The following is a 25,422-nucleotide window of genomic DNA, read 5'->3' on the forward strand; positions in this document are numbered from 1 at the left end:
TATCATGGACTTGGATGTGTCCTTATGCAACGAGACAAAGTCATAGCGTATGCCTCACGCCAACTCAAGACCAATGAAAAGAACTACACAACGCATGATTTAGAACTTGGAGCGGTTGTCTTCGCGCTAAAGATTTGGCGCCATTACCTCTATGGTACAAAGTGTATAATCTTTACGGATCACAAGAGCCTTCAACATATATTTGATCAAAAGGATTTAAACATGAGGCAACGAAGATGGGTGGAGTTGTTGAACGATTATGATTGTGAAATTAAGTACCACCCTGGAAAGGCGAATGTGGTAGCAGACGCGCTAAGTAGGAAGGAGCGAATAAAAACGCTACGAGTCAAGGCTCTAAGGTTAACCATTCACGCAGATCTCTCTACCCGCATCCGAGACGCTCAGCAAGAAGCCTTGAAACCAGAGTTTGTTAAAAACGAATGCCTTGGGGGTATGGTTAAAAATTTGGAACTTAAAGAGAACGGCAATCTATATTTCGCTAACCGCATATGGGTCCCTCTCAAGGGAAGATTGCGCGAGCAGGTATTGAACGAAGCTCACAAGACGCGGTATTCCGTACATCCTGGCGCAGACAAGATGTACCAAGATGTTAAAACGCTGTATTGGTGGCCCAATCTTAAAGGCGCCATCGCAACGTATGTCAGTAAGTGCCTGACGTGTTCGAAGGTGAAGGCTGAATACCAGAAACCATCAGGGTTGCTTCAACAGCCAGAAATTCCAATGTGGAAGTGGGAACAAATCTCTATGGACTTCATCACCAAACTGCCAAGGACACCTGGGGGTTATGACACAATATGGGTTATTGTGGATCGGCTAACTAAGTCAGCGCACTTCCTGCCGATCAAGGAAACCGATAAGATGGAAAAGTTAGCCCGACTGTATATTCGAGAAGTAGTTTCAAACATGGAGTCCCAGTGTCCATCATTTCTGATAGAGATAGTCGGTTCACATCAAGGTTTTGGAGATCGTTACAAGGGGCTTTAGGTACTCGTCTTGACATGAGTACGGCATATCATCCTCAAACGGATGGGCAAAGCGAGCGAACAATCCAGACATTGGAAGATATGCTACGCGCTGTGCGCAATCGATTTCGAAGGTAGCTGGGATACTCATCTCCCATTGGTTGAATTTTCTTACAACAACAGTTATCACACAAGCATTAAGGCTGCGCCGTTCGAAGCTTTGTATGGGCGCAAGTGTAGATCCCCACTGTGCTGGGCTGAAGTAGGTGACAAGCAAATGACTGGTCCAGAATTGATCCAAGAAACAACAGACAAGATTTTTCAGATAAGGGATCGCCTTAAGACAGCGCGCGACAGACAGAAGAGCTACGCAGATGTGCGAAGGAAACCATTGGAATTTCAAGTAGGGGATAAAGTACTTTTGAAAGTCTCTCCATGGAAAGGAGTCCCCCGTTTCGGCAAGCGAGGAAAGTTGAATCCGCGCTTCATTGGACCATTCGAGATCCTGGAAAGGATCGGTCCGGTTGCTTATAAACTCCGTTTACCCGCCGAACTCAGTGGAGTTCATGATACGTTTCATGTGTCCAACCTCAAAAAGTGCTTATCTGACGAAACGTTGATTTTGCCGATGGAAGAGATTCACATCGACAAACAGCTGCACTTCATAGAAGAACCTATAGCAGTAACCGATTGGAAAGAACAAAAGTTACGCAGGAGCAAAATCAAGTTAGTAAAGGTTCAATGGAACTCGAGGCGTGGGCCTGAATTCACTTGGGAAAGAGAAGACCAAATACGCAAGAAATACCCACACCTCTTTCAGAGCATGGCTTCTGCCAGCAACGTCTCCTAAATTTCGGGACGAAATTCGTTTAACGAGGGGAGAATGTGACACCCGGTAAATTCCCAATCCCTTAAACTAAGTAATCAACCTAATAATTAGGTGATTGTAAATATTAAGCGCGTGCATTTGTTATGTGCGCCCTGCGCGAGCGCGCCATGTTAGTCAGCGCGTGCATTTGTTATGTGCGCCCTGCGCGAGCGCGCCATGTTAGTCAGCGCGTGCATTTGTTATGTGCGCCCTGCGCGAGCGCACCATGTTAAGAACCAGCGTGAGCATATGTTATATGCGCCATGCGTGAATGCTTTGGCTTTATGTTTTCATGTAACTTAACGTTATGTTGTCTATGGATTGACCATCCCGCATGATGCTAAGGCGGGTGCATCCTAGATCGTTTATGCGCGTGCGGAAGGGAACTAACCTCCCCGCATGGCGAGAACATTGAGAGCTAGTTTGTCTGAAGCTCCAAGATGGAATTGACTTCAACATGACTGATCACTATGTTGAAATACCAAGACCACCTGGAGAATCTACAAATGAAACTCAATATCCCCAACTGCGAGAAGGTTACGCACCTACCCGCAGCAAAGAAATGTCCTACACGCAGAAAGCTATGCGCACAAAGTGATGCGCACAGAACACTTAGTCTATTCTCCAGACATAAGGAGATTACTCCCGCCCAAAAGGAAACAGTAGCGTGTTTCAGAGATTTTCCACTTTTTACTGTACACTGATAAAAGTACCTGAAAAAGCACACTGTAACATGAAAAGTCAACTGTCAGCCACCCTATTCTCACCAACCCCAGACCTGCATGTCCTGTCCAAATCAAATCAAGATCTTTTGTTCACTCCTCCACTTTTAAGTAAACAATAAACAATAATAATTTCCATACTTTATCATCATTACCCCTAGATATGAAAAGATTTCAATCCCCTAAAGCAAGGGATTGTGTTCCTTGAGTTTGCCTATAAATATGTAACCTAAGTTATCACTCAAAACACACTCCAAAGAACTGCAAACTTGCACTAATCATCTCCCGAGCATCCGTTATTTTCGATTCCGTTCCAGTTACTAGGTAAGCCGAGGTTATAAACTTGAGATCTACTTTCCAAACCTCATATTCTCCTATTTCTTGATCTTAATATATATACTTCTTGTTATTTAATCGTATTCTAGACCTTCGATTCCGAGGCCAACACCAAGAAAACCCGAATCTCGATTAATCCCTTAACAAGAACCACAGGTGAGTCTCACAGCCCCTATTTTCACTGTTTTCACTATTTTTAAACTGTTTTCGGGGCGAGGGACACGTACTTAAATAATGTTTTATCATGGTATACTTACAAGCTATGCAAGCGATTATGTGTTTAAGTTACGTTTCATGATGAGTAATGCAAACGGTTATCTAAGGTTTTCGATGTATGTGCGCTAGAACTCGAGTAAGTGATCACTTTACCATTGGAACTCTAAGGGTAGGGACTGCTGGTTTGATCCACCCACTCGTAGGGGTCGCACCTCTTTGCATGGACGAGTGCCTAGTATGGTCATGGGGCAGTACTATGGGATTGAACCCGCTCGTAGGGGTCGCGCCTCTTTGCATGGACGAGCGCCTTGTTTTCCGGCACAACGTCCGCGCGTAACCCGCGGGACGGTATTATTATTTTAGCTCGTAGTGGCAGCGCCACTTTGCATGGACGAGCACATGTTCCTGAAACGTTCGCGCGTAACCCGCGGGACGGTATTACTTATTTTAGCTCGTAGTGGCAGCGCCACTTTGCATGGACGAGCACAGTTTCCAGAAATGTTCGCGCGTAACCCGCGGAACGATTTTATCAGAATATGTTGATATAACTATGTTTCACCAAGCATGTGTTTTAATGATGCTATCAGAATTATGTTTCAGAATGATTTGTATCAAGATTATGATGCAATACGATTTATCAAGTTACTAAAACTTGTGAACTCACTCAGTTTATACTGATTCAAATGTTTTTACGTGTCTTTCAGGAGATAACTAGGTAGCGCATGGAGTCACACTTAGAGCACCTCACGCTGAACATCTAAACTAGCTTTTTGGAAGATTTTAGTTCTATCCCTTCGATGCGCGTGGTTGTTCCCGCCGCGCATGGGGATATGGCGTGGAAATCTTCAACAATTTTTATACTTGGATGTTTTTATGAAATTTTTAAACAATGTAATGTATTTGTATTAAACTTTTCATGCGCAATGAAAATCTTACTTTGAATGTTTGCAATGGCCCGTGCTTAAGTATCAATTCCCACTCGCGCGCGCCCGGCTGTTTCCGCCGCTCAGGGCCGGGTGTGACACTTAACATCGTGCCCCTGGTCATCCAACTGCCCAATCGAAATTAAACGTTTCTTCAAACCTGGAGTAACCCTCACGTCTTTCAAAGTCCAAGAACTACCGACTGAAGTTATCAAATCAACATCTCCCATACCCGTAACCTCTAAAATATCATCCTTTGCAAGTCAAACCTTTCCAAAATCCCCAAATTTAAGATTCTTCATCGTTTCACTACAATAAGTGATATGAAATGATGCACCAGAATCCATTACCCAAGCATCAACGTTACTCTCAACACTGCAAACCAAAGCCTCATCACTACTGACCCCATCATCGGTGTCGTCTTCTGTAACGTTCACCTCTTTCTTACCATCGGACACTGATTCCTGAAGTGTCCCTTCTCTTTACAACTCCAGCATTCTATATCTTTACGAGTCTTAGACCGACTCCTCTTCCTGCTCCCACTGCCTCGCTGTTTTCCCCTACCTCTACCTTCTGTGACTAACATATTACCTGATGATTCACCTGAACTTCTGCGTCTTGAATCTTCTCCCATAATCAGATCCCGAATACCATCAAAGGTAATTTTTGTAGACGAACTACAAACCGCGGTCACTGTTTGAGACCAATTGTCGGGTAAAGAGGATAATAACAATAGGCTTTGAACTTCATCATCAAACTTAATGCCAACTGACACTAACCCGGAGAGGATCGAATTAAGATTATTAATATACGTTGTAACTGACCCACCCTCTTTCATTCTTGTTGTCACTAACTCTCGGATAAGATAGACCTTATTTGCTGCCGAAGGCTTCTCATACATGTTGGATAGTGCCTCCATCATACCACGCGCTGTGGTTTCTTTCATGATGTTAAACGCCACATCTTTTGACAACGACAATATAATACAAGCCCTAGCCTTCTTGTCTAACTTCTTCCAATCTGCATCTGACAACTCTTCTGGTTTTTCATCCTCAAGCACTACATCTAAGTCTTTCTGACAAAGTAACGCTTCAATCTGCATCTTCCACCAACCAAACTTCTGTCCATCAAACTTCTGTATTGAAACCTTTACGTCTTCTGCCATGACAATGACTAAAACGAAAACTTGGATAAATACAGAGACAGACACAGCAATGGCACGAGCCTAAACTTAACGACTGTTCTACTGAACTCTGTCAAACAATCAACCTTTTTTAATCGCAACGGAATAACGAACTAAAATCAAAGACTGAAACTTTAAACCGAAACGATAAAACCTGACAAACACGGTTGGCACTGGTTATCCATTTCTTTAAATGATTTCTTCCGATTTGACAACTGTTCTTCAACAAAAAAGGATCTTGATTCAACGATAACTATATATGTCTTGGCTAAACTGCCAAAAACCCTCTATGCCTTAACACACAACCTTTAAAATTACCTTTGATTTTAAAGACCCACAAGAGAAAACTGCTACCCTTTTTCTTCTTATTCAGTGGAGCACAACAAAAAAACCAAAATAATAATTATCCAGCCTAATAATATTGATTTTATGTCAAAAAGTTTGCTAAGGTAAAAAAGGATTATTGTGGTTAGTGCTTCTCCACAAAACTTATCCTTCTAACCCAAAAAATTAACCACGTCTTCTGGACACAAAATCAATATGGCGCAGCACTCAAGTAACAGCCAAAAAAAATAACGATCGATTCTAACCAGACCAAGCGAGAACCGGCAAGAAGATATTGGCGAGACTGCCGATATTTCTCTCTTTGACCGGCTATTCTTCTAATGGCGACACTAGCGGCGATACACGGTGGTGATGTGGTGGTTATAGCTTTCTAACAGAACCAACAACCAACAAAAAACGCAGATCGGAGGGCTGGGTTAGTAGTGGCGAAACGACGGCGTAAACCCTAACGGCGATCGGAAAACCGTAGGCGGCGGCGGAACCCTAGCGCAGTAGGGTGGCGGCGACTCGGCTGGTTCCCGTGTTCTTCGTGTGTAACGAACCTAAGCTCTTGATTCCACTTGTTAGGATTAAACACACACACGAAACTGAACACACACGCGAAAGCAATAAACGAACACGAGGATTTAACGTGGTTCGGTCTAAACTGACCTATGTCCACGGGTGGCAACTAGGTATTCTTTATTGAGTGACAAAGATTACAAGTACATGATGTGGTTTATATAGATATTGAAGTAGGGTTAGTAAATTATTAAGCAAGAAATCTAAACCGGGCGATCTCCTTTTGACTTCATATAATAAACCGGCTCGAACAAGGCCTACGAACCCAACAACTTAAAGTTTAGAAGAAAAGCATAGAGACGCACCATATATATGCTAAAACTATTATGTACCACAATCACCTTAACCATAATGAAATTAGCTATTCTTACCTTCAAGTGGTTGGATGACGTACCTTCCAGCAATTATTAAATGTTCCTGTAATATGAATAATCACAATAATAATAACTTACAGGCTTTTGATTATGACAACACAAAAGGATGGAAGGTAATTAAAAGAAGTCAACGGGTTGATGACCTTACATGTTTGTGTTGAAGTTCTAGTGCTTTCTCAAGTCTTAAGAGAATTTGATTCATATTTGGGCGTTGGGATCGCTTCTCCTTTAAGCAACAATAAGCTGTTTCAGCGAAAATGTTGAACGATTGCAAGTTCATTTTTTTCCAAAGGTCAGGGGCTATCAAATCATCCAGTTTTCTCTCTTCATAATGTGATCTGGCCAATCGAGCAAAATACCATTTATCATTGTTCGGAATAGACGCTTCTCTCCCAAACAAGACTTCAAACAACATGACACCAAAGGAGAATACATCTGACTTGTGAGTCAGACCTCCTGTGTCTTCATATGCAGGGTCCATATAAGGTAATGCGCCGTTATACTTACTAGTAAGGTGAAGATCATGCTTTTTAGCTCTAACAGCAAATGCAAAACCATGTAACATGGGCTCCCAGTTGTGATCCAGTAAAATTTTGGAGCTCTTTATGTTACCATGTATGACATAATGATCGTCATCTGCATCATAATGAAGGTAACTCAATGCACGTGCAACACCGACACATATATGCAACCTTTGCATCCAAGTGAGGGTTTGACTACTTAGATGTTTGTCAAGACTTTCATTGACCTCACGCTTGTTTATCGTAATACGCTGATCTTCAAAATTATAAGAAATCTTAAAAGGAGAAACCAGGTTTTTGTGGTTGAAATTTCTAGTAACTCTCAGCTCGTTGAGCGCAACACCTGTTTGCAGAGGCACCCGTGCAACAATATCGATAAAGCCCCCCGACTGCAGGAGTTGTCCTTTGTAAATCTCAAAAGATGTGCCTCTTTTGAGGAGATTTTCATCAGCAAAGTTGTTGGTGGCTGCTTCTATTTCTTTTGATGGGATATATAAGTAGTCGTTACAATATTCATCAAAGGACATGGCGGCTATGTCTTCGGAAGATGAAGACGTGCCGTCTGAGGCTTCGGAATATGTAGGCATGATGATTTCTGTGTTGATTAATATGAATGTTTTTAAGACCTTGTGTAACTGAGGCAGCCCAGAAAAACAAACTAATATGCCACTGTCACGACAGCCAGAAATCAAAGAGAAAATAATTAAGTTTTTCTTTTGGAACCTCTACTCTATCATGGTGGTTGTCAAAAGAGTAGGGTGAAAGAGGAATAGTTTTGACGAAATGAAATTTCTTGTGTAATCGGTAATTTCATTTCATTGACCAACCAAACACACATGTTTTTCATTCTCTCATAATAACTCATTACATTCCTTCTGTCATTCTTGCATAGCAAATGTCCGAATTAGCTTATGTGAGTGTACACCCCGTACATTCTACTTTGTTTTAAGAGTTTAACATAAAAGTCTTCATGCGCCGTTTAAAAATCAATTACATAAAATGATTAATAACAATATAAACGGTACCAAATCCAAACAAATATAGCATGGAATGTTATTTACAAAGTAACCTACACATCTAGGAAAAAAAAACGTCATCAACGTTAATTAACCCGCTTTTCTAGTCAAAACAAGTCAAACCTCGGCGATCAAAACACAATCTTGTCAAGATAACCAAAATCTCAAAACAAGTCATACAATGTGATCATGAAACAAATAATCATCGCAATTTGAATCACATGAAGACCCCATAAAAGCTTTACTATTAATCTCCCTACCGAATCTTGAAACATAATGAAGCCCCAAAACAAGATTTGTAATTGCATCTTCACTCTTTTCTTGATCTGCATAATGCAAAGTGTTCACCAAAAGCACACTTCCAGAACCCATAGTTTGCTTCTCAAAATTCCTCTCAGAATGCCACTTTATCATGTTTTGAGCAAGCGGGACCAACCAATCGAGTGTCTTTTGCATTGATGAACTCCATTCAGATGCAATATCACGGCTAAAATCGTTTTTCGACTCAAGATTAAGTTTTTCCTTAAGCGAGTTCTTGATATTTGTAGTTAACATATGATATAAATCTTCGCGTGACTCCAGGTTTATGAAGTGTGGCGATATAGCTAGCCGCTCGATGAATATTATTACGTTTTCATAATGTAGCGCTAAAGCAGCATCACCAAGTGTCGGTTTTTTACTGGTTTGACCATGTTGACCGTTTGACCATCCTTTAAGAATAATGTTAACAGGGGTTTGAAATGTAGCGTTGACTTTTGGGGAGTCAAGATCAGAAGTCATGCATTTTTTCAAAAGTCCAAATTGGGTCAAACTTCTTGTGGTCGACGAGGTGTGGGCCCCACAAAAGACACTAGGAGGGTGAGGCTGAACGTTCTTCCTTTGTTTATATCCCAGATTCGACATCCATCTTCGAATCGAGTTTTTGGAGGGAAAATCCGAAAGGGCAGAAACAGAGTTACGTCGAACCAAACATGGCACATCAGGGGGTGAAATCACAAAAACGCCCTTCACCCGTTCGACTATCGTGAAAAGCGATCTTAACAGTAATCTGACGATGTGGTCGTAACTACGAACCCATGTTGACATTTCACGCAACCCGTTGACTTCTTCGTGTTGCCACATCACTTTCTTCTCGAATTCGTTAATTTTAATTTGACTCGAATTATTATTATCTTGCAATCTTTTTAAACCGCTTTCGAGCTCAGACAACACTTCAAGTTCTTCACATAACTGTAAAGTAACCGCAGCAAATCGTTTCATTTTCTTCACTCGTTTATCCATTTTCTTGAACTTATACTCCCACCCGATCCAATTAACATCAATCTCAATAATATTATCAAAAACCTGATCCAGATTATGATAAACGAGATTCGTGCACTTCTTACCAAGCCTAGAAACACCTTTTGAGACACATTTAATGTTGTCAACGATCTCCATTAACGCGAGCTGCATTAGATAATCTTGATTGTCTGAAACAAGGTTTCTTATGCCGAGTGAGTTAGCAAGTTCTTCTTGTAATCTTGACATTTGTTTATCGCTTAAAACATGCCATAAATTTGCTAACTTTGTCATTAATCTTGAAACTTCAAATGACATGATTCCAATAACGGGCTTTTCGGGGTCTAAAGGTGCGGTTTTGCGTGAATGCTTCCATATAGAAGTAAACCATGATGATTCTTTCAATGTATCGATCCCCATTTTTCAAGATAATCAGTTTGATGTATATAAAATTGCCACTAATCCTGACATAGAAATAATAAGATGTCATAGTTAGCGGAGATTGCTATCAAGTAACAAGAAGAAATTAAAAAAAAAAAAGTGCAGCCTTGTTATTTGAAAACACAAAATCAATTTCAAAATAATATGTTGGTACGAAACTTCGAATCTTGAAACATGTAGGTTAAAAACCTTAATTTAATGTAACATATTTGTCTAGATAATTAGAAAATGAAAAGGATAGTTTTTTTTACAATAAAAACACATGTATGACTTGATAACACTGCATATGATACAGATACAAAAGATTGTCTCTTGATTCCCTTTGAATATTTGATTGCTATCATTTCATTTATTCAACAAAACCCACATAAATTTTACCAAAAATCACAGATCTTTCATTGGCAATTTAAAATCAGAAGTAAAAAAGGTAGAAAAGTCACCAAATTACAAACTACAAATATTATTTCTTTTGTAAATCCCACATGACTTTTCATTAAAAAGATCACAGATGTGATTTGATAATGCAACATACAATCAAAATACAAAAAATAGGTTCTTTTTACAACACCCCCCATGAACTTAAAAACAAATCACATATTTGACTTAATAATGCAGCATCTTTTCATATGATTTTGAGTTTGAACTGACAGAACTTTACAAAAAAAAAAAAAAAAAAAAAGAAAAGAATCTTTTCAAAACCCATGTGAGAAAATTAACCACAAATCACCAATTTGACTCAATAATGCCACAAATAATCTGGGTTTTAGACAAGAAGTCAAAAACCCTAATTCGTAAAATCTTGTACACCCACATAAAAAATCACAATTAAGGCGGAAACAAGAAAACCCACCAAAAATTCGACTTTAATTCAGCATTTATGCGTAACAATCTTGACAAAATCGAATCTTTTTACAAAACCCAGATGAAATTCAACACCAAATCTGAGATTAGAAGAGATTAATTAATGATATTATAATCTGGGTATGAACCAAGAAAAGAAAACTCATCAATTGGAAAGCAGAGAAATAGAGGAATAATCGAAGCGGACAATAATAAGAAGAACAATAAAGAGACAGATGGATGCGTTTGTGTCTGTGTTTGGTTGCAACAGAAACGTGAGTGAAGACTATTCGAATTAATAAATGCGCACCAAGTCGGCGAATCCTAGGTCCTGATTTGTTTTCCGGATCTTTAGGGAGATATGCTACATAACGACGTCGTTGTGAAGATGTTAATTTTCATTTTTATTTCTTTTTACCGCAACTTTCTTGTGTTTAGCCTACCGCACTCCCCAAATTTGGAGAGTCTTGATACTTCACTCTGGCCAAACTATGTTGTCTTAACCGGGATCACGCTGGCTTCAGAATTTGGCTTGGGTATTCCCTCAGGAACCCTATTGGCGGCTGCCACTTGGCAATCGTACCACCACAAGAGCAGAACCCTCTGATGTAACACACGCTGGAAGAAAAACCCAGGTAGTCCAAACTGACAACCTTGTACAAGGTCTAGCTTAAATCCTTCATTGTCAATAGCCAATCAAAATGACGCAAACATAAACTGAAGTTACGTCTTCACTAAAGAACTCAACCATTTCTATCATTACATCACAAATGAGGGATAAAAGGGGTTGTTAATTTCTCGCATTATTGTAATTTTGTTGTGATTATATTTATAGAAAATCTTTTTAATAAATTAAAAAAGAGAAACAATGATTTGATAGTGATATAATAGATTTGAAAATATTTTTTCGTAGTGGTGCCTGTATTTTTAAACAAATAAAATCATTCCTATATAGATTTGATAATTATGAACGGTAGCAAAACAATTAGACATGTCTAAATATATTTATTACCTTGATAATGCTGGTTCTATCCCAATTTTTCGAGATTTCTTCTCGAGCACTCTATAAATGTGAATAAAGCATCATACATTCATATCCGGGTCCAAGACAAAAGAATACCGATCCTTAATTTGCAACCTTTGTCCCTAGAATATGAGTTGATTTCCACGGTTCCAATGGAAATGACTATTTATGTATTAACAAATGATAACTTAAACATGGGTAATTAGGAATGATCGATGTTTAATACGAAAGCCCTGAATTTAAATTTATAAAAACATTGGGTTGAACCCTAACAAAAAAGAAAACAATGTCTTATTAGACCATGCGTAGTCAAAACTAGGCACATCAGGATATTTTACGTCATGTGACGCATAGTCAGCTTTTGGGATTTTTGCAAAAATTGGGTGTAGTATGACCCCCTCCCCCCAAAAAAAAACGCCTCTCTCTCCTCCCCATCTCTCTCTCTCTCTAACAAAACCTCAAAATTCTAGCCAGCCTCACTTTATATACAAAACGGTAACATCCAAAATGCCATCCAAAACGCCGGGGGGGGGGGGGGGGTTGTTCTCGGGCGTTTTGGGCTAAAAACGCCATCGACTACGGATGGTCTTATGCCTAAAACCCTAGTTCGTTTTCTTTATACCTGTAAATGAACCGAACGTTCGGTGAACTTTCGTGAACCGTTCAGCGGAAAGTTCGCTTATGTTCGTTTATTTAATAAACGAACAAACATGAACAAAAATTTTGTGTTCGTTTAATTAAACGAACGAACATGAACATATGTTTTGTTCGTTCATTTATGTTCATGAACGTTCGTTTATGTCTGTTTATTTATGTTCGTTTATATATTAATAAAAAATAATTGAATATTATTTGGATAGGTCATCAGCTTAAAGGTTTTATATTTGTTAATTTGTGTTTATTTAAGTGTTTTAATTTAAGTTCGTTTATATTTGTGTTCATTTACATTTGTTCATACATGTTCGTTTATCTTTGTTCAGTTATGTTCGTTTATATTTTAAACAAACGGACACAAGTGTCCATCTTTAAATAAACGATCATGAACATAAATATTTGTTTGATTAAGTGTCCTTGTTCTTTTAAAGTTAAATGAACGAACTTGTTCTGTTCATTTGATTCGTTTATAGGCTTTCATTATTCACATTGATGAATACACCGGTCTCAATTTCTAGGCTCTGCCGATTTTATTTGCGTTCGTTTGTGTTCGTGAACACATTAATTTCCTTAATGAACGAACACGAACATAACATGTCGTTCGTTAAGTGTTCGTGAACACATTATTTTCTTAGCGAACGAACATGAACAAGATCTTGTTCGTGTTCGTTCGGTTCGTTTACAGCACTAGTTTTCTTATAAGCTATGGAACTGGCCTCACATTTTTTTATCATCATATGGAAGATGGTTCTGTTCTGCGTACTCATAAGCAATAGAGTTGTCTCTAGAAATCGTTTGTTAAATAAAGCCAGGCATAAAGTGTTACAATAACGAGTTGGTTCAATGCTAGAGGTTAGAAGTAAAGTATTTCCCTTATGATCAAGCATAAGAATTATTAATGATACACATATAGACATAGAGAAAGAAAGAGGGTTTGAATATTCGAATAGCATCTCCCATAGACGCTCTCAGAGAAAAAAAAAAAATCCACCTCGCCCATTTCCATCCTATTTCGGGTTTTGCCTTTGTCCTATCTTAAAGCGGTTCAAGAGACCACCCACACTAAAGTTGAGTTTTCAAGTCCTTATACAAGCAGGGGCGGATCTATTCATTAGGTAGAGAAAGTGAAATTTTTGGTTTTTAGTGTTATATACATAATAAAATCTCGATCGACCCCTGTGTGAAAGAATGACTTGATCTGTGAGAGAAAAAGAAGAAGAAAATAAGTCTGATAACAGAATGTGTTAGTTGTTCCACCTGCTGTGGAGAAGATGAATGAACAGGAGTTTTAATATATTTTAACTAGGGCTTCTTTTTGGTTGAGTCCCAATGAGTTTCTAGCCCAATAAGTATAAAACTAGAAATACATGTATATTTATATTTCCTTTATATTCACACTTTTCATTTTTTATGCTATGATGATCACTAGAATGGCTGAACCTAGAGGTGCACAAATCGGTTTTTTTGAAAAAACCGGTTCGGTTTTTAACCGGACCGGTTTTTTTTATCCAGAAAAAAACCGGTTCGGTTAATAACCGGACCGGTTATTAACCGGTTATTATTGCTGAAAACTCAAACCGGCCAAACCGGTTTGGACCGGTTTAGAAACCGGTTAGAACCGGTTATTAAACCGGTTTTTTTATAACCGGTTTTTAAAAACCGGTCTAACCGGTTAACCGGTTTTTTTTTTTTTTTTTTTTTTTTTTGCTTTAGGGTTTAGGGTTTCGTTGTTAGCATTCTTTGCTTGGAAGATTAAAAACACATAACTTTCATTTATAGCTTTTACATTAAAAATACAAACATTAAATCGTTATCGCATATTCGTAACTCAAAAATACAAACATTAAAGAATGCTTAGACACGATTACATTAACAAGTTGATGTTTGTTACTCATTTTCTTCGCTACCCGATCCCGAGCTATTCCTTAGGTAATCGTCGTACGCGGCTTCTTCATCGGTCATTGGTTGAGTGTGTCCTTGATTGACCTCGTCTTCATACAAGGCCGCCTCATAGTCCATTTCCCCCTCGAGTGAGCGTTGATGTTGTGCCCTGTCTAAAGAGTCCAAGTAATCCTTGTAGCAAATCGACATCTCTACAGCTGGTGGAGTGAGTCGAGTCCTCCTAATCGATATAACCCTGCCAGAAACAGAAAAAGCAGACTCCGAAGCTACCGTGGAAGCTTGGACCGTTAGTAAATCTTTGGCCATGGCGGCGAGGATCGGAAACTCATCCTCCTTACCTCTCCACCAAGCCAGCAAATCAAGACTTCTAAATTCATCCGGAGTCATGTGTTTCACAAAGTTGGTACCACCATACCTTCCAAGTTCACTGCTTGGGGTGTTTACCCTTTGACGTTTACCGGCGTCTTCCCAAATCATGTAGTACATCCCCATTTCAAGGTCGGTTTGGGATTGGGATTGGGCAACAGCTCTTAACGAGTCATGAATTTGGGAAGACGACCCGTATCTTGTAAGGTAAACATCATACATGTTTGCCAAGGTGGTGTTGAAATCATTCTTTAAAGTTTGGCTATAATAGGGGTTTTGATCGTCGTTTAACCCTAGCTCATCACAAATTTTTTCTATTAAAGCTTCAACACCACCAACATTGATGCAAGGGTGCACATTTACCCCTATTTAACCCTAGCTCATCACAAATTTTTTCTATTAAAGCTTCATTCTTTAAAGTTTGGCTATAATAGGGGTTTTGATCAATTTTTTCTATTAAAATTTGAAGAACCTCCGTAACGATCTCAATCAATAACCAGTTTCTAGGATCGTACGGTGCACATTTACCCCTATTTGACAAAATTTGATGAAACGCAATTAACGATTGTTTTTGTTGGATGGCTTTCTCAAACATTTCACAAGTCGAGTTCCATCTTGTTGGACAATCCCAATTAGGCCCCAACCATTGACAGTTAGCTTCTTCACAAAATTTTTTGTATCTTGAAAATGTTGAATTGTTGCTAAAAACATCTCGTAACATTCTTTTAAAATTGTTTCTTTGCGTTTCGATCACGTTTAACCCATCTTGCACGGCCAAGTTGATAATATGTGCAATGCATCGGCTATGAAAAAACGCTCCATCACAGATAGGTTTATACTTTAATTTTAAATGGCCAACCGCGGCCGTATTGTTGGACGCGTTATCAAACGATATTGAAAAGATTTTATCTTCAATCTTGTATTGTCGAATGACTTTATCCAAGAGTTTAAAAATATTTCTACCCGTGTGCGGGTAATCAAACAATTGAAACGCAACGGTTCGTTTCATCATTTGCCACGACCGGGGGTCAACCCAATGAGCCGTCACACAAATGTATGAGTCGGGCGAACCATTAGGTACCGACCACACATCCGTGGTTAAGTTCACACCAGTTTGTAAGTTTGAAAAGTATGAAATTAGTTCGGATTTAGCGTTTTTCCATGCTTTAAGCATATCTCTTCTAAGGGTCGAACGACTTACGTGTTGGTAGCGTGGTTGAACATACGTTTGCATCATCTGCGTGAATTGAGGGTTGTCGAAGTGGTTGAAAGGAAGTGATTGTTGAATCACAAAGTTGCCAAACTGTTGACGTACCGCTTCAAGGTCGTACGTAAACACCGTTCCTTGATTCGTCATCTCCGGCTGCGAACTACTTCCGGATTCGTCCTTCAAGACCTTGCAAGAGGGCTTTTCTACATGAGCTCTTAAACTGGAGTTTGCTTCTTTGTTATAAAACTTCAAACAATGTTTGCATCTAGCTTTTTGGGTTCCGTTAGACATTTCGCATAGGTCGAAATGTTGCCAAATATCTTGGTTTCGTTTCGTGGGGATGACCCGAACGACGGTTTCTCCCGTGTTCGAGGCACCCATGTTGACCGATGAAGCAGCACTTTGGGAGGCCATGATAATCGACTACGAATTAAGAGTGGTATACTCGAGTATGAAATAAACGACTACGAAAGAAGAGCGTTTGGAGTTGTATAATCGCGTATGAAATAAACGTTTAGAGCTTTTGGAGTTGTATAATCAAGTGTGATCTAACCAATACCCAACCTAAACTATATATAGATGTTTGTGGGGGTAAAATGGTAAAAAAACCAAAAAAAAACGGCTAAAAAACGGTCAAAAACACAAAAAAACGGCTATAAGGCCGTTTGGTAACGTTCGAAAACCGGTTAAACCGGTTAACCGGTTATTAAAAAACCGGTTAACCGGTTTTTTTTATAACGGTAATAACCGGTTATTTTAAAAACCGGTTAACCGGTTTTTTAATAACCGGTTATTAAAAAAAACCGGTTTTTTTTATAACCGGTTATAAAACCGGTTTTGGGTCCAAAACTTATAACCGATACGTAAACCGGTTACGTAAACCGGTCAAACCGGTTTTTAAAAAAACCGGTTTTTAAAAAACCGGTTTTCGGTTAAACCGGCCAAACCGGTTCCGTAACCGGTTTTTTTGACCACCTCTAGCTGAACCTACCAACTTTGGAAGTTGATGAAACCAAAAAGTTAAAAATATAATCGTATTTAATTTTTGTTTTATTATCTAATTTAATCTAAATAATGTTTTTTATTTTATTTTTCCTTTGCATATCTATAAAGCATTAAAGCTACTGTTTGTAAACATTCCAAAAAAAAGTTATTATAAACTAGAAAATGTAAAAGAGAACTACTATGACTCTACTATGAAAACTTATGTTCGACACTTATAGGAATTGATTAAAATATAACGTGAAAAACAATCATGGATAGTGTTCGTGTCGCTATTTGTTTAAGTATTACATTATAAACCAAAAAGATATCTGCTATAGTGAGATATTATTGTATTTATTATGTTACTGAAGAAACACTAATCGACCCCAGACAGATTACGGATAATCTGGGGGTTAAATAGATGTTTCCCACGAGGGGTTAGACCCGGCAAAGATGGTTCTTCTGATAACCTGCAAAACAGACACCGTGAGCTCGTCACTGAGAAGGGGGGGTTCCTCCTTGTGACCACCCTCCGGCGTGAGAATCAGACTAGATTGCTCTTGAATATAAGTATATATTAAGAGATTGCTAGAGCAGATATCAGGTATAATATGTAAGATACGAGATAGTATATGATAAGATGAGATGATCATACCATTTGGGGTATTTATAGCCGAAGGTAGGTTTCCAAGAAGGTGTAGCCGGCTGAATAGTATTCCTGTTCTACCAACTGTGGCCTACGCACGTGCCATGCTGGTAGTTGGTGGGTAGGCAGCGGCTGACAGTGACCAGGCCTGCTGTGTACTATTCCTTTTCCACCAACTACCGGCTGTGCACGTGGTATGACAGGAGTTGGTGAGTAGGCAGCGGCTAATAGTGACATACAGTACAAGAGCATGCTGCTCGCCATACTGTTGTCAATGAGCTGTCGTATCTCTGGTCAGATCTTTTGCCCATACCTCGTCAGGTACAGTACAAAAGATCTTCCCGTATCGTACGGACTGGCTTATTTGGGCGGGAGTATTCCCCCTCCCGCCTTTGTGCGGGATTGTTCCCGGCTTTGCTCATTCCTTCAGGTGACAACTGAATTATTGAGAGCTAAGTGCCTTGTGCGTGTAGCCTTGCTGCGCGGGTGGCCTTCCCTGATGGCTTGTATCCGCAGCTGCGGGAACAGGCGGAGTACTTCACCATTGGGAGGCATTTCCTGCGGGAACAGCTTGCGTACTGCGCGTAAGGACGTCACGTCTCTGAGCATGGTGGGTCCTGCGGATCCAGTTGGTTTCTGCGCAGACGTCTCTCTTCAAGGTGAGTCCTGCGGGTCCAACTGGGCTCTGCTGAGACCTACCTCTTCAAGTCCCCCCAGTCCAATGTTCTTCTCATGAATGTTTAATAAAGTGAGGTGAACTTTTGGACTTAAGCAAAGGGTTTTGAAAAGGGTTTAGTTTTAAGGTTTTCCATGGGGATTCTTCCCGCGGAAGTCCTTATGTCACTTGCAGAAATTCCCGACTTTCCTGCTTGATCTTTGGGTACGATGCGGGTAGGTCTGTAACCTCCCCGCAAGTCAGGAGCGTTGAGTCCCACTTGTGTGGATTCTCCATGAGGTTTTGGTAGTTTTGAACATAGTGATCAATTATGTTAAAACCACCAATTCCATCTTGGAGCTTCAAACAATGTAGTTCTCGACGTTCCCGCTATGCGGGGATGTTATTCCCGTTTCCGCAAGCATTGCCCAGAAGATCCTTCTTGGTTTCAATTCCCTGCGGAGCGCTAGGTATGTGAAGGGTTTTGCCTTAACACTGTACCCGCACTCGTCTTACGGTTACTTTACTTCCAAGGTATTCCTGGCGTCAATTCCCTGCGGGTGCTAAGTATGTGAAGGATTTTGCCTTGACACTGTACCCGCACCCGTCTTATAGTTACTTGGTCGCCAAGGTATTCCTGGCGTCAATTCCCTGCGGGTGCTAAGTATGTGAAGGGTTTTGCCTTGACACTGTACCCGCACCCGTCTTATAGTTACTTGGTCGCCGAGGTATTCTTGGCTTCAATTCCCTGCAGGTGCTAAGTATGTGAAGGGTTTTGCCTTAACACTGTACTCGCACCTGTCTTACAGTTACTTGGTTGCCAAGTAACGGGGTATTTTCCCGCTTACTTTTGAATCTTTTTGATTTTTTGAAATTCGAAGAGTTGGTGAAAGGATAAGAACAGTCCAAACTGTCGAAACGTCGTGCGACGGTTTCTTCTGACTGTGTCAGGACGTGCAGGAAGTTATGGTGACGTGACAGTACATGGTCATTCCAGACGCTTTTTCAGGCGCGTGGGCGCGATTTTTCGGGCGCGTGGCCGCGAAATTAATGGCACGCGTCCTTTCAACAGCTGTTGCCAGCTTGCTTTTTGCCACGTGTCATAGTTTCATTGCACCTGCGATATCTCTCTCTTCCGCATTAAATTCATCGCATTAATTGCGATTAGTATATAAAGGGGGAGAGGGTCCTTTGTAATCCACACTTTCACTTTTCTCTTCATCTTCAAAACGATTTCCGGCGAATACTCACCTTTTCAGTCGAGCATTCTCTTGAAATCGTTCTCTTTCATACCTGCAAGATGTCTTCTCATGATCTTGAGGCTACAGCCCAGGAGGCTGGGGTGTACGCCGATGACAAGAGTACTGCTGGCGAGTGCCAGTGTGCCCTGCCTGTCGATCTATATCAGTACATCGTCAGGAAGTTCATGCTCGAGTCTCTCGAGCCTGAGTTTCCTGAACCTCATCAGACGGTGTATGATGCCCCCAGAGGCAAGATCGGGGTATATGCCGCATTCTTTGTCTATGGGAATCTTAGGTTCCCCTTGACAAAGTTTGTGTACCGTGTCCTGGAGAGGCACGGTGTACACCTGACCGAGGTACACCCGATGGCAATCGCGAAGATTCGCCACTTCGAGTGGGTGTGCCGGATTCTGGGCGTTGAGCCCTTCGTCGACCGCCTGATGACCTTCTACTCTTGGAGGTGCATCCAGGGGTGGTATACTCTGATAACCCGGATCAAGGGTTTGAAGATTTGCGCAACCGAGCGCAGTCTTCGTTCGTGGAAGCGGGAGTTCTTTTATATCTCCGCTCGCGCCATCCCCCTTGCCATGAAATTTAAGAATGGGCAAGCTCTCCCCAGCCTTCACGCCTCCAACTACCAGGAGGCGGAATGGTTTTCAAAGATTTCCCGAGTCCTATATCCGGTTTACCGGTTTGCGGAGTCCTGGATGGTGATGCTCGGGATGAGCCGGGTGTGGAAGGATGCGGAGGCGCAAAAGATCCCGATCGTCCTTGAATACGGTTTGAACTCTGTCCCTTACGGTATGCTCTGTCTTCTTTGTTTGTATAGGTTTTTCTTCTAACTGTTTTTCTTTTATTTCAGAGGGGAACGACTTGCAGTCGCTCTTGTATCCGCGGGAGGCTGATAGTCCCGCTCGGATGGGTACTCGTGCTCAAGACGAGAACGAGTTGCCCATCCTTGAACAGACGACGGATCGGTTCGTGGAGGTCTACCCGCCAGGCCACGAGATCCTGAGCGCCAGGCGGCCAGGTAAGGCGTTATTCAACCCTCGACCCCTCAATGCTGAAACCTCTGCTGGAATTCCTCTAATCTTGTGTTCTGATGAGGAATCCGTAGATGGTCCTCCGTTGGTGCGGAAGAAGAAGGCTGCCGGCGGGAAGGGAAAGGCGAAGGTGGCCTCCACTGCCGATCCGGTGCCTCGGTCTGATTCAGAGACCGAGAGCGAGGAGGTGGCGGGGAACCCGGGTGGTGATAGGACCACTGCTCCGGAGGCTGCGACTGTCACCTCCGGAGAGCCCAGGATGACGACGGTGAGCGGCGTAAAGAGGCCGGCTCCATCGGGTTCGTCCCCGCCTGTCCGCACTTTTAGGCTCAAGAAAACCCGTAAGTACAAACTTCCTTTATTTTTAACTTCGTAGCTTTCCATCATTAATACTTATCTTCTTTGTGCAGGCGTGGATGCTACCGCATTCCAGGGTGGAGCGGGGAGGAATACCTCCGGACCCATGACGGTAGGATTGGTCAGCCTACCTGAGGCGACGACCCAGGCGGCTGCGCCTGCTTCAGTTGGTTCAGTTGCTCATCCCGTTGAGCCAACTGTTCCAACTGTGATGACATCACCTCCGGCTGTCAGTGCCATATTTACCGCATCTTTCACTGAGCCGGCGGTTACTTTTTCTGCGCATTCCGCAGCGGCGACCACGGTTGTGAGTTCACCTCCGTTGGTTTCTACCGCGGCGGCCTCCATGCCTCCGACGTCGGCAGTTACAGCCGATCCTTCAGGTATGCTTGGGGCTTATCGCCAACCTCTGCCTCCTTCCCATCTGCCTGACCTCTTGGATGGATTTCCCTTGGGTTCAGGTGATGGGTTTGGCGGCTATCGGCCTGTTGTTGACCCTACAGGTGCGTAGGGTTCTTTTGGCCTTTTTTTTTTTTATATATCATCTTTTCCTAACTGCGTTTTGTTTTTGCAGTGTCGGATTCCAATGAAGTGTATGTTCCACGATGGAACATCCGCCGAGGAACAACCCTTCGCACACCTGTGGAGTGCGTGGAGTGGGCTCGTCACGCAGCTCCCAGTGGTGCGTTGGGGGAAGCCATGGCTAGCTACCAGGAGGGTAGACTAACCAATGAGCTTCGGGTTCTCCTGGCCCGGATGTAGCCGCGCGTCGAGCTGCTTTGTCGTGAAAACGACAAGTTAAAAGCAGCTCGCATTCAAGAAGTAGCTCAGGCGCGGGCTGTCCGGGAGGAGAACAAGAGACTTACCGCAGTGGCTGTGGAAAAGGAGAAGGCCTTCAAGGCCCTCGAGGTTGAAGTTCAGGCCCGGCTCGAGGCCCGTTCCAAGGCTGCCCAAGCTGTTAACGAACAACTTCGGCTGGCTAAGGAAACTGCAAGGAACGCAACTGAGAGGGCCACCAAGGCTGAAGCTGTTGCTGAGCCTTTACGCCTCGAAAATGAGGAACTTAAAGCCAAACTAGAGGCGCTCCAACAGGCTCATGATGCCTTGGCGATGGAAGACGCCAAGAAGCTCCAAGAGATCTTGGACCAGAGGGGGGTGCTTGACCATACTGAGCGGAAGCTAAAGGGCGTTGAAGAGGCTGCGGCTAAAGAAGTGTTGCTTGCCAACCTCAACAAAAGTGAAGCCGAACGCGCCCGTAATCAGCTCAAGCTGCCCTCCAGGAAGCTCTGGTTACCAAGGAATGGCTTCTTCGAGAAGCGTTGTCTCAGGTAAGCTTAGCTTCATAATGTCTTCACGCTTTTCTTTTGTAAATAGAAAAGGTTTTGATACTTGTATATTTTTTTTTGTAGGTTGTGCATCGAGTCTTCACGGACACATCATACGACGATGCCATGAGCGCAGCCCTCAACGCTTCTCATGAGGATGGGGAAAAGGCCGGCTTCCTGCTTGGTCTAGGGTTCGTTGAGAAAGGCATCCCGCCTTCCAACTTCCCTTTTATTTGATGTGGATACTGAAGCTGTATACGACCAAGCAGTGAATCAGTATGCCGCCTTCCCGCATCCGGTGGTGGAGAAGGTGAATGAAGTTGCTGCTGCTGATGATGGGCTAGCTATCCTTAAAGCTTTCCTTGAACCGCCACGCTCTACTGATGGTGCTGGTCCAAGTGGAAGTGGCCCTGAAGCTTGATCCTGAAGATCCCTTCCCACTGTTTAGGATAGGTTTAGCTTGTATAGATTTATATTCTTGTAGGCGGGTAGTTACCCGGCCATTCTTGTAATGAATATTATGAAATATAAATCTTTGTGCGGGTAAGACCGCTACTTTCACTGGATTGCTTGCTTTATAAACGTTATATGACTTGCTCATGCATACTTTAGTTTAAATTAGCAATTTTCCAAGTGTTTAGAATAAGTTAACCTTTGAACGTGGTAGATAATAGGTTGAAGTTTTGCTTCCTCTTTCGTGATTGTGCGGGTAGGACCGTCACTTGCACTTAGTAGGATGGCTAAACTTTACCTACATCTAACATGCGTGGAGGTTTTCCTCATCTTTTTAGAAATTTCTAGTGTTTAGAATAAGTTAACCTTTGAACGTGGTAGATAATAGGTTGAAGTTTTGCTTCCTCTTTCGTGATTGTGCGGGTAGGACCGTCACTTGCACTTAGTAGGATGGCTAAACTTTACCTACATCTAACCTGCGTGGAGGTTTTCCTCATCCTTCAGTTAGAAATTTTCTAAAGTATTTTGAATAAGTTAACCGTTCGACGCGCGGTTGTCAATAGGTTCGGTTTCCTCTCGTGATTTGTGCGGTTAGGACCGGCACTTTCATTTAGTTGGATGACCAAAGTTTACCTATGACTGACCTGCGTGAAGGTTTGCCGTTTTTTGGGTTTATGCGGGTTTTGCCGCCTTCCCCACGCAACGACTTTCCACGTAATTATGCGGTGAAAACCGGCATATCAGTGTTGAATAAATTAACCGTTCGACGCGCGGTTGTTAATAGGTTAGTGTTCAGTTTCCTCTATCATGATTCGTGCGGATAGACCGGCACTTTCATTTAGTGGGATGACTGAACTTTACCCTTAACTGACCTGCGTGAAGGTTTGTCGTTTTTTGGGTTTATGCGGGTTTTGCCGCCTTCCCCACGCAACGACTTTCACACTTATGTATGCGGTGAAGACCGGCATATCCGTGTGGAAAGTTAAAGTATAAATGTAAAATCATCAGCGTCGATGTTCTAAGGAGAATCATTTCCATTAGAAGTGGCTCTGGGCCTTTTCTTTACAAATTTGGAATTGATCTACATGCAAACTGTGTAATTGAGCTCCCTTCCATGTTGGGATGGGAGTGCCATCGAGCCGATATGCACCTGGTTCGGGATCTCGTTGTTTACGCAGTATGTAGTCTCCAACATTGAAGCTGCAATTTTATTCGTGTTTTCCCCAACTGGGGTTCTACACGCATCAGCCTGCTCAGCGTTCATTGCGCCACGAGGTGCGCGAGCGTCCCATCTCTGACAAATGCTTCGACCATGTCCTTTACGTCTGTGCATTCTTCAGTGTTGTGGCCTTTTGTCCTGTGAAAGTCACAGTATTTGCTCCGATCAGCATTGGGACGATGTCGGATTATTGGAGCCTTTGGCCATGGGAGCTCCTCAGTGGCGAATATCTCGGTGACGCTTTTGGTGAGTGGCGTCCATCTGGAGTTCTGTTTCGACTGTACGTTATCCCTTCCGCCTAACCGATGTTGCAAGCCGGATGAGGTGTCAAAGTTTACCCTTGACTGCCAAATGCCTAGCTTCCGCTTTTTGTTTAGTCGGGCGGTAAGGACGTTGTCTTCTCTTGTTTTCTGGGTGTAGAGGTTTGTGCTCTGGGGGAGATCTCTACCCAGTTGCTTCTCCGTTTCCGCAAAGCGTTTTGCTGCTGTCATGATGGCATCCCATGTGGATGGCATGCCATCTTTACCCGTTAAGGTGCGGATGAGCTCTGGGTCGTTCACGCCCTGGATGAAAGCAGCGCGAACAAGATCTTCGCTAATATTACCCAAACTTAGCTTCTTTGAGTTGAAGCGAGTGATGAAGTCTGGCAAAGATTCATCTTCCTCTCGAATGCATTTGAGGATTGTCCATTGCTCTTCGGTATACTTTCTTTGTTGGCTGAAGTGTTGGCTAAACTTCTGTTGGAAGTCTGCCCAGTCGTAGATGTGGTTGACCGGTAGACGATCGAACCACACTCTAGCTGGCCCAACAAGCGTCATTTGGAACATGTAACACCACGTAGGTTCCGTCCAATTACTGACGGTTGCCCCCGCTATGAATCTGTTTAAATGATCGTCTGGATCAGATATACCATCGTAAGTGCCGATGTTGGACATCTGTTTGGCACTTTTCGGGGCGATTGCTTCCGCAATGTCCCTTGCAAATTTGGACGTTCCCGCATTTGCCACAGTTGGTCTGAATGTTTTGGAGAAGTCACGTGGGTTTCCACCCGCGTTTTTTGGTTTGAAGGTTTCTCCAAAATGCCTTCTCGGTTGGGAGTCCGTTTCCTTACGCTTCCCTTTCGCCTTATGACGAGGGTTTGCGTCACTATCGGATTCCTCCGAATCATCGTCAAAGTATACAAATTCATCAGCCTGTTGGAGTAAACGTAAGCGTTCATCCAACTCAGCTTGGAATTCTTTTTGACGTGCTTCCGCCCACGCTTTAATTTCATCGAGTGTTTGGCGGGGGAGCCTCGTTCCTTCTCTCTCTAACCGGGTATCGGTGAATCCCAGTGATCGATTATTTACTGCACTTGCCCCAGCTTGGGTAACTGGGGTAGTGTTCGTAAATTTTACTGCACTTGCCCCGGCTTGGGTAACCGGGGTAGTGTTCGTAAAAACTGTGTAGTCCCCGGTTTTCCCCCCAGTAGCTGGGGTTGTGGTTACCGGAGTTTCTTTAACCATCTTTCCAGAATTTTGAAAAAACTGAAAAGAAATGAAGTTCTAGCTTTTATGCACGGATGGCGCCAATGAAGAAACACTAATCGACCCCAGGCAGATTGCGGATAATCTGGCGGTTAAATAGATGTTTCCCACGAGGGGTTAGACCCGGCAAAGATGGTTCTTCTGATAACCTGCAAAACAGACACCGTGAGCTCGTCACTGAGAAGGGGGGGTTCCTCCTTGTGACCACCC

At 42.3% G+C, this 25,422-nt stretch overlaps 2 protein-coding genes across 2 annotated transcripts; both read right to left on the bottom strand.

Annotated features, from left to right (window-relative positions):
- Positions 1-6,494: 6,494 nt before the first annotated feature.
- LOC143619483 (serine/threonine-protein kinase CDG1-like) lies at positions 6,495-7,619 on the bottom strand. The gene is made up of 2 exons (XM_077091405.1): positions 6,660-7,619; positions 6,495-6,554 (listed from the first exon to the last, which is right to left on the bottom strand). The coding sequence occupies exons 1-2, from the start codon at positions 7,617-7,619 to the stop codon at positions 6,495-6,497; spliced, it is 1,020 nt and encodes a 339-aa protein (XP_076947520.1).
- A 600-nt stretch (positions 7,620-8,219) lies between these two features.
- LOC143619552 (protein PSK SIMULATOR 1-like) lies at positions 8,220-10,670 on the bottom strand. The gene is made up of 2 exons (XM_077091448.1): positions 10,618-10,670; positions 8,220-9,790 (listed from the first exon to the last, which is right to left on the bottom strand). The coding sequence occupies exon 2, from the start codon at positions 9,744-9,746 to the stop codon at positions 8,223-8,225; it is 1,524 nt and encodes a 507-aa protein (XP_076947563.1). The 5' UTR covers positions 9,747-9,790; positions 10,618-10,670; the 3' UTR covers positions 8,220-8,222.
- Positions 10,671-25,422: the final 14,752 nt, after the last annotated feature.

This window comes from Bidens hawaiensis, unplaced genomic scaffold, assembly GCF_021521415.1.
Source record: "Bidens hawaiensis isolate Kalapana, Puna unplaced genomic scaffold, B.hawaiensis_p1.1 tig00002477_1, whole genome shotgun sequence".
NCBI lineage: Eukaryota > Viridiplantae > Streptophyta > Magnoliopsida > Asterales > Asteraceae > Bidens > Bidens hawaiensis.

Bases quoted from the DNA above. Each gene is read 5' to 3' on its own strand.
- LOC143619483 (XM_077091405.1), bottom strand. From the start codon at position 7,619: ATGCCTACATATTCCGAAGCCTCAGACGGCACGTCTTCATCTTCCGAA. The intron at 6,555-6,659 runs GTAAGGTCATCA...TTCATATTACAG, and splicing joins TAGAACTTCAACACAAACAT to GAACATTTAATAATTGCTGG.
- LOC143619552 (XM_077091448.1), bottom strand. From the start codon at position 9,746: ATGGGGATCGATACATTGAAAGAATCATCATGGTTTACTTCTATATGG.